At 64.3% G+C, this 12627-nt stretch overlaps 1 protein-coding gene across 1 annotated transcript; it reads right to left on the reverse strand.

Annotated features, from left to right (window-relative positions):
* Positions 1-7185: 7185 nt before the first annotated feature.
* On the reverse strand, positions 7186-12461 carry ABHD17A (abhydrolase domain containing 17A, depalmitoylase). The gene is made up of 4 exons (XM_086477406.1): positions 12033-12461; positions 9942-10136; positions 9111-9290; positions 7186-8170 (listed from the first exon to the last, which is right to left on the reverse strand). The coding sequence occupies exons 1-4, from the start codon at positions 12344-12346 to the stop codon at positions 7945-7947; spliced, it is 915 nt and encodes a 304-aa protein (XP_086333532.1). The 5' UTR covers positions 12347-12461; the 3' UTR covers positions 7186-7944.
* Positions 12462-12627: the final 166 nt, after the last annotated feature.

Below are 12627 nucleotides of genomic sequence, written 5' to 3' on the forward strand. Positions count from 1 at the left end.
GGCCCAGTGCCCCCAGCATGGCCCACAGCTCCCAGCACCCTCAGCATGGCCCACAGCTCCCAGCATGACCCGGTGCCCCCAACGTAGCCCACCGCTCCCAGTATGGCCCACCACCCCCAGCATGGCCCACGGCTCCCAGCATGGCACAGTGCCCCCAGCGCAGCCCACTGCCCCCACCATGGCCCACAGCTCCCAGCACAGCCCACAGCTCCCAGCATGGCCAAGTACCCCCAACATGGCCCACGGCTCCCAGCATGGCACAGTACCCCCAGCATGGCCCACGGCTCCCAGCATGGCACAGTACCCCCAGCGTGGCCCACAGCTCCCAGCATGGCCCACCACCCCCAGCATGGCCCACCACCCCCAGCATGGCCCACAGCTCCCAGCATGGCCCAGTGCCCCCAGCACGGCCCAGTGCCCCCAGCACAGCCCACCGCCCCCAGCATGGCCCACGGCTCCCAGCGCCACCAGCACGGTCCAGCACCCCCATCACGGCCCAGTGCCCCCAGCATGCCCTTGGCTTCCAGAAAGCAGCAGAACACTCGCCAGGTTTTGGTGGAGGGGCCTGAGGGCACGCAGAGGGGCGAACTCGCTGCGTGCTGCCCCCCACCGTGAAGACTCAGCCCTCCTCTCCTTCCCCCACCCATATTTACCAGAGGGGAAGCTGAGGCACAGGGTAACAGCAATTTGTGCCAAGTCGGCGCCAGAGCAGGGGCTCGGAGGTGGCCCTGGGGGGTTCGAGCAGGCGTGGGGCATCCGCAGCTCCTGGGAATCGCCCAGAGCTGCCCCCACCTTGAGTTTTCCGAGGAGGGAGGCTCCACCTTCAGCAGATGAAGCCGGTTTGGGATGACAGCGAGCAACCAAGCCCTTCGAGGAGAAATCCTGTCCAGTGGAGCCAGAAGCCCCAGCCCAGGAAGAAGAGATGATCCAGAAAAGCCTCATTGCTTGTGAAAGGAGAGATGGGAGCCAGGGTGGAAAGCGCTGGGGAAAGAGCCAGCCAGACGATGCAGAGAAAGGTGCACGAGGAGGAGTCGTCCTTGGCCCCAAGGAAGGCCCAGGGCAAGATTACAAAAGTCGTGTTTCATGGTAGTCTTAAAAGAAAAAACACTTTATTTTCAAATACGGCGCCGCAACAAGGCAGTGCTGCTGCCTCCTCCCTACCCGTCGCTCCCCAGTGCGTCCCAGCAGAGCGAGCCCAGGAGCTGAGGACGTCGGGAGAGGAACCCACCACCGTGCCTGGCCGACGTGCAGCGGGGAGCGAGCAGACCGATGCCCCAGCGCTGCCGAGGCTTGGGGGCGAGCAGCTGCCAGGCCCAGGAAACGTGAATAGTTGATAAAAAGCTTTTAAAAAGCAGGAAACACCAGGAGATCGACAGCTTTCCCTCCGGCGGACGTGGGCCACCGGCACAAGGTGCTTTACAAGGTACCCAGGGTGGGCTGGTGCTGAGCATCCCCACCCACGCTCCTGCCAGCCGGCTCCCTGCCTCCCACGAGTGCCAGGAAAGCAACCTATTCTTTCCAAAAAAAAGGCATTTTTATGATATAGATAAATCTATTTTATATAACTTCAGCTGTAATAGAGAGGACTCGGTAGAAAGACCACGCGCTCAGACACGTGCTGAATAGTGTCATTTCCCCTCCTTAGAATTCTCACCCCAAGCTTAACTCACAAGCTGGCAAAATAAAATAAAATAATATAAAATAAACCGTTCCTTTCTGTTCAGACCTGGAGGACCCCACATGGAAAAACTGCTCCAAATTGATTCAGGCTGATCTTGGCTACGCTTTGGCTTCCCCACGTGGGAAGGGGCAGCTCGGTTAGCTGGGATACCCACTCAGCTCCCAGTTAGCAGCACTGGAAAAAGTCCCGAGGGTCCCTGCGCACACCGAGGCAGCCCCTCTGAGAACAGGGACCCCTAAATTCACCCGTCCTGGTGGATCCAACCCTGCCAAGGACCTGAACTCCACACCGCAGCCTCCCAGATCGCCAAGACCAGCCTCACTCCCCCCTCCAAATAAAAAGCTCCTGCCCCCTTTGCAGAGAAACGAGGGGATTTCTCCAGCCGGACACGCGGCCGATGCTCCCTCTGCCTCCCAGCACGGCTCACACCCAACGGCCAAATGCCCCAATTTAAGTTAAGGAAGGGAACAACCTCGGGACAGGTTTTGGGCATGTGGCAGGGTTGTCACAGCCCCTCGAGTCCCCACGTGGGACTCTGGGACGCCCTTGGGTGCGAGGGCTGAGCTGGCGCCCGTCCCTCCGCGCTTTTGCCCCTCTCCTCGCCAGGAAGAGCCAGGCAGAAGGATGCCACCGCATCTGGGCTGAACCCGTCCCCACCGCAGCCAGTTACTGCTTCTGGGTGACAGTGGGGACCTGCTCCCTGTGCCCGGGAGACCTCGATGCTGGGCTGGGCTTCCCCGACACAGCAGGGACTGAACGGAGGATGCGACCCAAAATCGTGGCTTCAGATCTGCCGTGGGGGATGCTCTTGGTTTGCTCCCCAGGGCAGGAGGCTGGATCCAGCCCTGGGGTGTTTGAGGCTCGGGGGTGACTGGGGGAATGGAGGGGGTGTCCCCAAAACCTTACCCCTACCCACCAGCAAAGCAGCTCCTGCGGGGAGTCGGTCCGTGCCCGATCCCCACCCTGTGATAAACTCACAGATGGGTGAATTGTGCAAAGTTTTTTGGGGGAAAAGGAACCAGCCAGAGATGCTCGGGTGGTGGGAGCCTCTCGCTTTGCAGATCTCTCCTTCCTGCTGGTTGTTTTGCATCACCATAAAAAAGCACCTCCCGGGTCGTGTCTCCGCTCCCCATGATGGGGGTTACAGATTTTCTCTGCACCCACGAGGGAACATTCCCGTTGTCCCGGCACGAGGCACCAGCCAGGAGTTTGCGAAGCTGGAGGAAGAAGTGGGCGGTGGGAGAACAGGGGCTTCCCCAGAGCTGCTAAAACGTCCTCACGCAGGGTCGTCTCTTCGCAGGGGTCGGCTGTTCGGTGCGCAGGGGGGTCACCCATCCCGGTGCTCCTGGTACCCCCTCCTGGTACTGCCCCACGTGTATCCCACCACGGTCCACGTCCCCCATGGGAGAGTCCTCCCCAGCCCCGCTGTAGCATCCCACTCGCCCCCCACCCCCCGTGGCCGAGGGTGCTCCATGACACCCCACAGCCCCATCCACGTCCCGGGGCAAGGGCCCAGCCCCTGCTGCCCACACTGCCCAGCCCCAACCCACTGGGGATCCACCAGCCTGGGGAGGATGCTCCGGCTCCCCAAGGGTGCTCCCAGCCCCCCAGGGGGATGCTCCAGCCCCCTAAGAGTACTTCCAGCCCCTCAGGGTGCTCCTGCCCCCCCAGGGGGATGCTCCAGCCCCCCCACAAAGATGCTCCCAGCCTCCCCAGGCCTCAGGCCCTGGCCCCAGTCCTGCATGTGCTGTCCAGGCATCCTCGCCGCAGGGCTGTAGCAGCCCGTGGGCCTCCCTTCACCGTCCCAGCCTCCAGGCATCGCTCAGGCATAGGATGACAAAGGGAAGCTCACAGGGGGCAGGGGGCTGCAGCCCCGCACTCCTCCGGCCGAGCGTTCCTGCAGACGGAGGAGAGACATGAGCCAGGGGGAAGGGGGCAGGAGCCCGGGGGAGCTGGGGGATCCCCAGCCCGCGCCTCAGCTGCAGCCCATGGATCTCCCCATCGCGACCCTCTGGCCCCAGCGCTGCTTCTCCCACCCCGGGGGCCAGTTTGGGACGTGGCGGGCGTGCAGGGCGCGAGCGGGGCCACGTCGCAGGGGGGTTGAAGGTGAACGTGTGGCTTTGCGTGTGCAAACCCGAGGGGGGAGGAGTGGGGCACCGAAGGGGCAGCGTGGGGGGTGTGCGGGTGCGTGTGCACATCCACACGTCTGCGTGTGTGCGTGCACGGCTGCCTGGGGGCACGTGTGGGTGTGAGTGCGTGTGCGAGCCCACGCAGGCGTGCGCGGGTGCACATCGCTGCGCGCTCACGCGCCTCTGTGCGAGTGTGAACGCGCGTCTGCAGGCGCACGCGTCCGCGAGTGCACACGCGTGCGTGCACGTGTGTGGCCGTGCGCACACGCGTGTGCCCAGCGCAGAGCTGGGTGCGTCCGCCCCGCGGTTGCCCACCCGCAGAGGCCGGGCCCGGGCAACCTTCTGGGGACCCAACCCAGCACAGGGGGACCTCGGGGACCACCGGGCACCTGCCATCCCTGTCCCCCCGCAGCCGGCAGCACAGGGTGGCGGGTGGCCCCGCTGCAACCCCCACGCCCTCCTCCCCCTGCGATGCAGGGCCACGCTCGCCGTCTCTCACCAGCGAAGTGCCGGCCGGTGTGCGGGCGCAGCCACGGGCACGCCGGGATGCTCACGGTGCTGCTCGAGGAGCGGAGACACGCAGGCTCTGCTCCCCCAGACCTGCCGCCATCCCTGTCCCCAGCTGTCCCCCACCAGCCCCAGGTCGCTGCCTCACTCACCTGGCAGGGCAGAGCCAGGGGCTGCTGCCAGCGCATCCTCTCCTCTCCTTGTCCTTTCCTGTCCCCTTCCCTCCATCTTAGCCAGCGCCATGCAGAGCCCCTCACCCTGGCATCCCTCCTCTGGCACCCACCCCTCTCCCCAGCCCAACCACAGATGGGATCCTTCCCCTCTGCCCTTTTATACCGTCTTTGTTCATATGACAAGCACGTGAAAAACTAGAGCAGAGCTCGGAAAAAAGCTCCTTAAGACGCTTTAATTCAGTTTCCTGGATCCCATGACTGAGCTCGGCCTGTGAACGGGGTCTCATGACTGTGGCACGCAGGCCCCGGCCATCAAAAGCCTCATTTATGCCCCAAAACAGATTTAAACCCCTCTTGGCCCATCACCTGGTGAGCCCAACATCCCCCGTGCCCGGCCTCGGCCATAGCCCCGTCCGCACCGGCATCGCGCCTCTGCCGAGGGCTCATCGCAGCGGGGAGCCCGGCCTTTCCCCCGCGGGATCCGTGACGTCCAGTACGTCGTCCCCTCTCACAGCCATCACAGCAGACGCCACCCGGCCCAGCCATGTGCCGGTGACTCTGGTGCGGTGGGAGCAGGAGCCGCCTGTGCCCCAGTTCTTCTGGCTGGGGACTTCCAAGGGACCCCGGGGGACACCTGCCCTGTCCCCTCTCTGCTGTGGCTGCTGGAGGGACTTTGGGGACATCCCGAGGCCTGATGCTGATTTTCCTTTCCTCTGCGCCCTGCTGAGAAGGAGAGTTTCGGCAGAAGGCCCCCTCCGGGCACCAAACCGGGTCCAGGCCCAGCCCCAGCCCAGCCCCTTTCCTCCCCTGTCCCCTCCCGATGCTCCCAAACCGTAGCACCAGCGGTGGGGACAGAAGTGCCGTCCTGGTGCTCATGGCCCAGCTTGGCCCCACTGGTGGGGGATGTCGCAGCCAGGACGCCCAGGGCAGGTCTGGCTCATGCCTTTGGGGGACCCTGCAGCTCACGGAGGGGTTAGTGCTTCTCCCTCCCTCCTCGCTCCAGCTGCTTGTGCCCGGGTGAGGATGGAGCCTGAGCAGTGAAGGATCCAGACCCAAAAAGCCTCGATCCCAAACGACGGATCACAGCCACAGCTCCCCATCACAGAGGCGGCAGCCAGCAATGTCCGGCTCACCGGGATCCTGTATACCTGAGCTGGGTCTAAATTTTGGGGATCAGGCTGAGCTTTTCTGTCCTTTTGCCCTTTTTTTTTGTTTTTTTTTTAAACTGAGACACGGTAAATACAAACTCAAGCCACCCTGACACCCCCCCCAAACCCAACAACAGGCTCCGAGACATCCCGCCGCTCGAAAGCATCCGCAGCTCGACAGGAAACAGGCGGCAGTAAGAGGATAAAAATACCCTCGGTGCAAACAAAACGTCTCTGTGTCGGGATTAGGGCGCCGGGGGCTGCTCCAGCCCTGCCTAATCGGAGCCGGGGCTGGGTGACGGTGGTGGCTTTGCCTTCCAGCACACGTGTGAGCTAAAATCACCTGGCAGCTGCGTGCGGCGAGCTGGGGAAGGGAGGGGAGGGCTGGGGGGTGCTCAGGGAGAAGCCAGACATCCTGGCTCCTGGACCCCGAATCCCCGCTGGAAAAGGAGGGGGAGACCACGCAGAGCCCCAACATCCAAATCCTCTTCTAGCTCCTGCAGAGCCCCAGTGCCAAAGGTCCCCCCCTCCTCCACTGGAGCGCCCTGCCTTGGTCCCAGGGGGAGGTGAGGGATGTGTGGGGAGCAGGGCGTCCTGTGCCCTCCTGCCTCGGCCCCCCCATGGCTCCCAGCCCCAAACAATAGGTGCATTGGAGTGCTCTGAGCGCGGGGCTGCAGCAAGGCCCCACCACAAGGCCCCTGAGCCCCTCCGAGAGCCGCCTAAGGAGATTATCGCTCCTCACATGAGCCCGCCGAGCCCCACGAGGGGACACAAGGGTGACAGGGAGGGGGGAACCGGTGTCTGGGAGCCCCGTGAGGGTCCCTGTGGGCACAGGAAGGGGCAGAGTGGTGCTTTGCTGTTTAGGTTGGGGTGAGGGATGCCCCAGGGGCAGGAAAACACACGGACACTTTGATCAGCTCTTCCCAGGGTGATCTCAGAGTAGGCGCTGACCCAAACATCACAAACCCGAGCATCCTGTGTTTCTGTGGGGCAACACACCCCGTCTGCTGGCGGGAAGGCACAGCTGGGTGCAGAGCAGGTCAAAAATAAGATTTGCTCCCCCCAGGGCCACCCTGCCCACTTGGGAGCACGCTGCGTCCCTTGTGACGCTGGTGGCAGGCCATGGGGACATCCCCCTTCCCCCTGCGGCACACCTGAGCCCCCCATGCCACAGCTCCTAGGAGACCGAGGCCATCGTCCACCTCTGCCCCCGTGATCCCAGGGGATCCCCTAATGAAACGGGACAGGGGCCGGTGGGGGAATGGGTCCCCATTGTCCCCACGGCCCAATTTAAAGAGACAGACCCCTGCAGCCCGGTCCTGGGGAGGCCAAGGGCTCCTTCCCCACCTGCTGGCACCTGGGGGCTGCCGGGTCCCCGGAGGACGGTGACAAGTGTTGGGGATCCGGCCAAGTCCATTCAGCAGAGGCATTGGCCAGCAGGGAAAGCCGGGGTGCTGGACACCCCCCCCCCCGAGGTCTGGTCCCCCCCCAGCCGGGTGACCAGGAGGCAGCCCCAGGTGTACCCAGGGAAAGGGCGCACACGGGTAAAACGTTAAACCTCTGCTCTTTATTCAGTGCCTGGTTTCCTCACCCCGTTTCCCGAGCGCCCTGCGAGCGAGCGGTACGGAGGAGGTTTTCCAGGGGTGACCTGAACACGGGGAGCGCTCCGAGAAGGCAGAGCAGGGCTAGACTGGAGGGGGTGTGGGGCAGGGGGGCACCTCCTCCATGCATCCCCAAACTCCCCTTGGGGACACGGCTTTGCCCCAGCCACGGTGCAAACAGCAGGCATGCCGCGGCCACCAGCGCCGATCCTGGGAAAAGCTCTGTCGAGAGCAGGAACTGCCACCTCCTTTGTCCCACCCCGCAGCGATGCTGGGGAGCGGGCTGGGCCCCCGGCCCCTCTCCAACTCGCCTTATTGCTATGGTCAGAGCAGCAGAGCGGCCAGGAGGAATTCAGGAGTTCGCTGGTTTAGGAGAGGGGACGAGGACATGTCCGAAGCCAAGGATACGCCATCAAGAGGGTGAGCTCTCATCTTTCTGGGGAAGGGGGAAGGAGGGAGCTGCCACCTCTGGCCAGCCCAGCTGGTGGTGCCAGCAGCGCCGGGGCTGACACCGGGAGGGGCGAGAGTTGCGCTCGTGTCCAAGAGGAAATGCACCATCCACTCCAGGGCCTCCTGCCCTCTCCCGAGCCTGGAGCTGAGGCTGTACAAACTCACTGCACCTCCCGCAGCAGGAACCGGTGAGGGATACTGGGAGAACTGGAGAAACAGGCAGAAACCCCCTGCCCGTCCCCCCCCACCCCGCAGCTAGTTGCGTTGGCTGGCCAGCTCCTGTGAGATGAATTTCCGAAGGCGCTCGAGGTACTGGCTGTAGAGTTCAATGTCATTGTGCCCGGCCCCATCCACCCACAGCGGCTCCACAGCCTTGGGGCAGCGTTCAAAGAGCGCCAGGCCGTGGGAGAAGTCGATGACTTCATCCTCCGTGCCGTGGATGATGAGGACGGGAGAGGTGATTTTGGAGATCTTCTCGATGCTGCCAAGAAGGTGGGTGGAGAAGAGATGAGAGAGGGGGGGGTAAGTACAGGGATCAAGGCACTGCCATTCCTCCTACCCTCCCAAAACAACATCTCCTCAGGGAGAGGGACCTGGAAATGCTCTTTGATCACAGCAGAGCATGGGGACATGGTGCTTCTGCCAAGGATGAGCTCCAGGACAAGATCTCCCCCGGCGTGACAGACGAGGACCAGACAGCGGTGACAACAGCCCCGTGGGACCGAGGCAGGGCTGACGGAAGCCGCTGCAGGGCAGCACGAGCACAGGCCCTCCCCACGTCAGGATCAGCCAAGCCGGGCTTTGAGGGGGGGAAGCGTGGCCGTTCCCAGCCCTGCCCCAGAGGCCACGCGAGGCCATCGGGATGCAGAGCGGGGGCTGGTGGCTCCCAGCTACGGCTTCCGGCTTGGGGACTGTCCCTCGGGCCCCACTGGCCTGGCTGCAAGGGGGAGGCGAAGCAAGAGCTCATCCTGCCTCAGCGCTGCCTTTTCGTGCCACTGCCCCTGCCGTCTGCAGAGGGGGAAAAAAAAAGCCCCAGAAATTACCCCTGGGGGAGAGAGGGGTCTCAGGCCACCCCTGGGGCTTGTGATACCTGACAAGGGGCTGGTGGCACAGCCCCAAAGCTGGCAGGCAAAGACACTAGGACAGGATGGCCAGGAGGTGATGCCACCAGGGGACGTGGGGTGCACACGGCACGGCCCTCGGGAGAGGGCATGGTGACCCCAGGGAGGATTATGACCCCCCCGGAGGGGACCAAATGCAAGGCAAGAAGATGCCAATGGGCATTTTTAAGCCTATTATGGGAAACTGGTCCCCAGTTTTCACCATAACCCCTCTTTGTGGTCCGGGCTGGTGTCCAGGACAGAGCTGGTCTGGGCACTGCGCCTCCAGAGCTGACCCCTCTCCCTTCTCAGGCCACTCACTTGGGAAAGGCATCGAACCAGTAGGTCTTCTTGGTCTCGGGGAAGGCGACTCTCATGCCAGAGGTGAGCGGGGAGTGGAGCACGATGGCAGCGCACTCGTAGCGGGAGGCCAGATCAACCGTGGGCACCGTGCCGATGCTTTGTCCGTATAAAATAATGTTCTCCGGGCTGATCCCATACCTGGGAGAGGAGAGGGCAGGTCAGCGCCCAAGCACCAGAGTCACATCGCCAGGAGATACAGCCCAGGGGGTCACCCTGCTCTGGCTGCAGCACCCAGAAAGGCTCTGTCCCCGCTGCCTTCCCCCAGCTCCTCGTGGCGGGGCCTGAAGCTGCTGCCCTGCACCCCCAGCAGGACCAGGCAGCAGCCAGCGCCGAGCCGCCAGATGAGTTGAGGGGGGGCTGTCAAGGCTCACCTTTGCCAGAAGCAGGGTTACGGGTGGGCTTGTGAACCCCAGATCGCAGCCGCACGGGGCAGCCCCCAGTTCCTGGGGCTCGCTGCGAGCCAGGCCAGGCTGCAGGCAGGGCAGAGGAGGCAGAGCCCGTCACGGGGCTGCGCCTGAGCCCAGCTGGGAGCCAGGGCTGAGCACAGCCAGGGGCGAGCCTGGGAACCCCAGGATGGGGAGCATCCCCAAGCAAGGTCATACCCCCCGCAGCACCCCTGCCCCGCCGGGTCCCCCACCCCGCTCCCCCTGCGGCCGCTTTCCGGCCACCCCTTCCCGTTACAAGCGGCCCGGGTTCCCTCTCTGAGAGATTTCCTGTTTTCCAGACTGCCGGACCGCAGGCTTTTCCTGGCCACCGTCCTCCCTTCCCCCTGCCCGGCGCCCTGCTCACCGCGTCCGCAGCGCCTGCCACGCGGCGTCGATGTCGGAGTAGAGGTTCCTCTCCGAGGGCTTGCCTGTGCTCACGCCGTAGCCCGAGTAGTCGTAGGAGAAGATGTTGCAGTTGATGCGGGTGCCCAGGCCGATGTAGAAGCTGCTCATCTGCCCCAGGTCCACGGCGTTGCCGTGCGAGAAGAGCACCGTGTACCTGCAGCACCGGGGGCAGACGGGCACGGTGGGTTAACCGTGGACTCTGCCGCGGTGCCACCGCGCTGCCCGGCCCCACCAGCGGTTCAGGGACGGATGAACCCGGGCAGCGCCAGCCAGGACGTCGGCTTCAGAGCCCAAAAACCAAACCCTAGGACCATGAAGGGCCAACACCCCTCTGGTCACCAAGGAAGGTCCTTGTGACACCCCCAGTCCAACCCCAGAGATACCTCGACCCTCCTCACCACCCAGGACCAGGGGTTCGCTCCCAGCAGAAACAGGCAGGATGATTCTGTTCAAGTTTTTGAGTCTATTTTTGGTAAAAAGCTCAGGATTTGGGGCCGTTTGCCCAATTGGGATTTCAAGTAAGAATTCTGACAGTGGATTTTTTTCTCTCCTGAATCTGGCAAAACACCAGACGCTGGGAGAGAAGTGAATTGTGGGAGTGACAAGGCACAAGAAATTTCCACCATAAGGGGAGAAACAATGTTAATCATAAAAATTAACATTAATAGCGCATTGATGGAAGCTTGGCTCTCTTCTGCCAGAGAGGGGGAGCAGGACCTGCTCCCTGCTCAGCCCCCACTGCTGGTCCAAGAGGTCTGCGGCCAGGTTGAGCCTCCACGTCCCAGCCTGGGCTCCCCAGAAAGCCCCACAGGAAGGTGGTGGTGGGATGAGGACAGACAGCAGGAACTGATGCCCTGGGGGGAGGGGGTTGGGAGGGCTGGATCCCCCCCAGCCCAGACTCTTCCCTCCAGCCCCACAGGCTGTGCTCAACAGTCGCTCCCCAGGCCGGCTGGGAGCGGGGCCAGCGCCGAACCTCGCGGCGGCAGGGCACGGGCAGGCAGCGCCATCCCGCCGACGGCTTCCTCTCTCCGGGGACTCACAGGGAGGGAGCGGACGTCCCCGCCGGGCAGCCTGCGCCACCCTCCTGTCGCGCAGCTCTCCATCCCCACGAGAGCTGTCGCCCCTCGCCCACCTGGTGGGTTTGAAGCCCCTGGCAAGCCGAGGGCAGATGCGGGCTGCGCTCCCCCGCGCGGAGCTCTCTGCGGACGCCCTTCCGTGGAGGGCGCGTTGCTCCCGGGGGGATACCGGTGCGTGGGGTCAGCGGGGGTGCTGCAGGCTTTGGGACCTGGCCTCCCTCTGCACCTGAACCCCCACACCGCGCCACCAGCTCAAGGAGCAGCTGCTGAGTCCCCTCGTGCCTAGCCACCGGCAGCTGGGAGGGGGGCTCCGTCCCACACCGCGAGCTGCCCCTCTCCAGCCTCCCAGCGGGGTGACCAGTAGCGGATTGTGCCTAAACCCCTCCTGGCTTTCGCTCCTATCGCTCTTCTCTTTGAGGAGCCAAATGTATCCGAGAATTGGGCTGAACATGCAGACCCCGTCACTGCAGGCGTCCCCCGACCCACAGGCTCTTGCCCACCCACGTGGTCACCACAGGGCCGGGGACAGAGGGCGAGTGGCCGGCCCCCCTCCCTCCCAGCACTCACCAAGAGCCTCGCACAGACACTCGGTTCACAACTGGAGCACGATGTCACCGGCGTGACATCACGGGGGGATCAGTGGGACAGCCTAGGGAATCCCTAAGTCCCTACCGCCTCCGGCTTTGCCTCCGCTCCGTGTCTAACCCCATTCCCAGCTGCAGCCACAAGCCAGACCGGTCCCGGGAGCTGAGCTCACCCTCCCCGCAGGATCCCTCCAAACCCCCCACGGCGGGGCCAGCTCCTTCAGCAAGGCGCCGGGTCAGGCCGGGGCAAGGAGGTGGCACCCTGCTGAAGGGGAGGAGGGCGCAGGATGGCACCTGGTGCCCACCAGCACCGCACCAGCCTAACGCCGAGCAGGCCTGGGTCAAACCGCCGCCGGCAGCGCCAGGCCGGCACGTCCACGGGCGACTCACCTGGCGCCTGGCACGCAGCGGACGTACATGCAGCCGACGCGGTTCCCTCGGCTGCTTTTGGTGACGAACACCTCGATGTTGTCCAGCTCCCGCTGCGAGTACTGGAAATCCGCCCGGTCCTTCAAGTGCAGCTTCCACCGCCCCGCGGCGCCACCGCGCAGGGAGCCGGTGCTGGTGCTGCCCACGGGCTCCGGCTCGGGGACCACGGCGTAGGTGGGTTCCGGGGGCAGGAAGGCCAGTTTGGCAGCGATGCGACTGGGGCAGGGAGGGCAGCAGAAGAGGCAGCAGAGTTGGCTGATCGACAGCCCGTTCATGACGGCGGCGAGGCGAAAGAGAGCTGCGGCCGGAGCGAGGGATGATCCAAATCGGATAGAGGCCGGGAACGACGACAGCCCGGAGAGGCCCCGTCCTCAGCTGGCCCTCAGCACGGCTGCCGCCGGCAGTCCACGGCAGGTCGGGGCGCTGGTCGGGGCTGGGGCGGCCGCCATCCGTCCGTCTGCGGGCAGCAGGGGTGGCCTGCGGGCACGTCAGGCAGCAGTGAGGGCTCTGCAAGGGGCACCCCCCAGACACGCGTGACCCGCGGCCAGGGACAAAC

This window comes from Leptosomus discolor, chromosome 24, assembly GCF_034619465.1.
Source record: "Leptosomus discolor isolate bLepDis1 chromosome 24, bLepDis1.hap2, whole genome shotgun sequence".
In the NCBI taxonomy this organism is placed as follows: Eukaryota; Metazoa; Chordata; class Aves; order Leptosomiformes; family Leptosomidae; genus Leptosomus; species Leptosomus discolor.

Excerpts from the sequence above, each read along its gene's own strand:
- ABHD17A (XM_086477406.1), bottom strand. The coding sequence starts at position 12,346 with ATGAACGGGCTGTCGATCAGCCAACTCTGCTGCCTCTTCTGCTGCCCT. Across the intron at positions 10,137-12,032 it reads CGCTGCGTGCCAGGCGCCAG|GTACACGGTGCTCTTCTCGC; the intron begins GTGAGTCGCCCG and ends CCGGTGCTGCAG. Across the intron at positions 9,291-9,941 it reads TGGCAGGCGCTGCGGACGCG|GTATGGGATCAGCCCGGAGA; the intron begins GTGAGCAGGGCG and ends CTCCTCTCCCAG.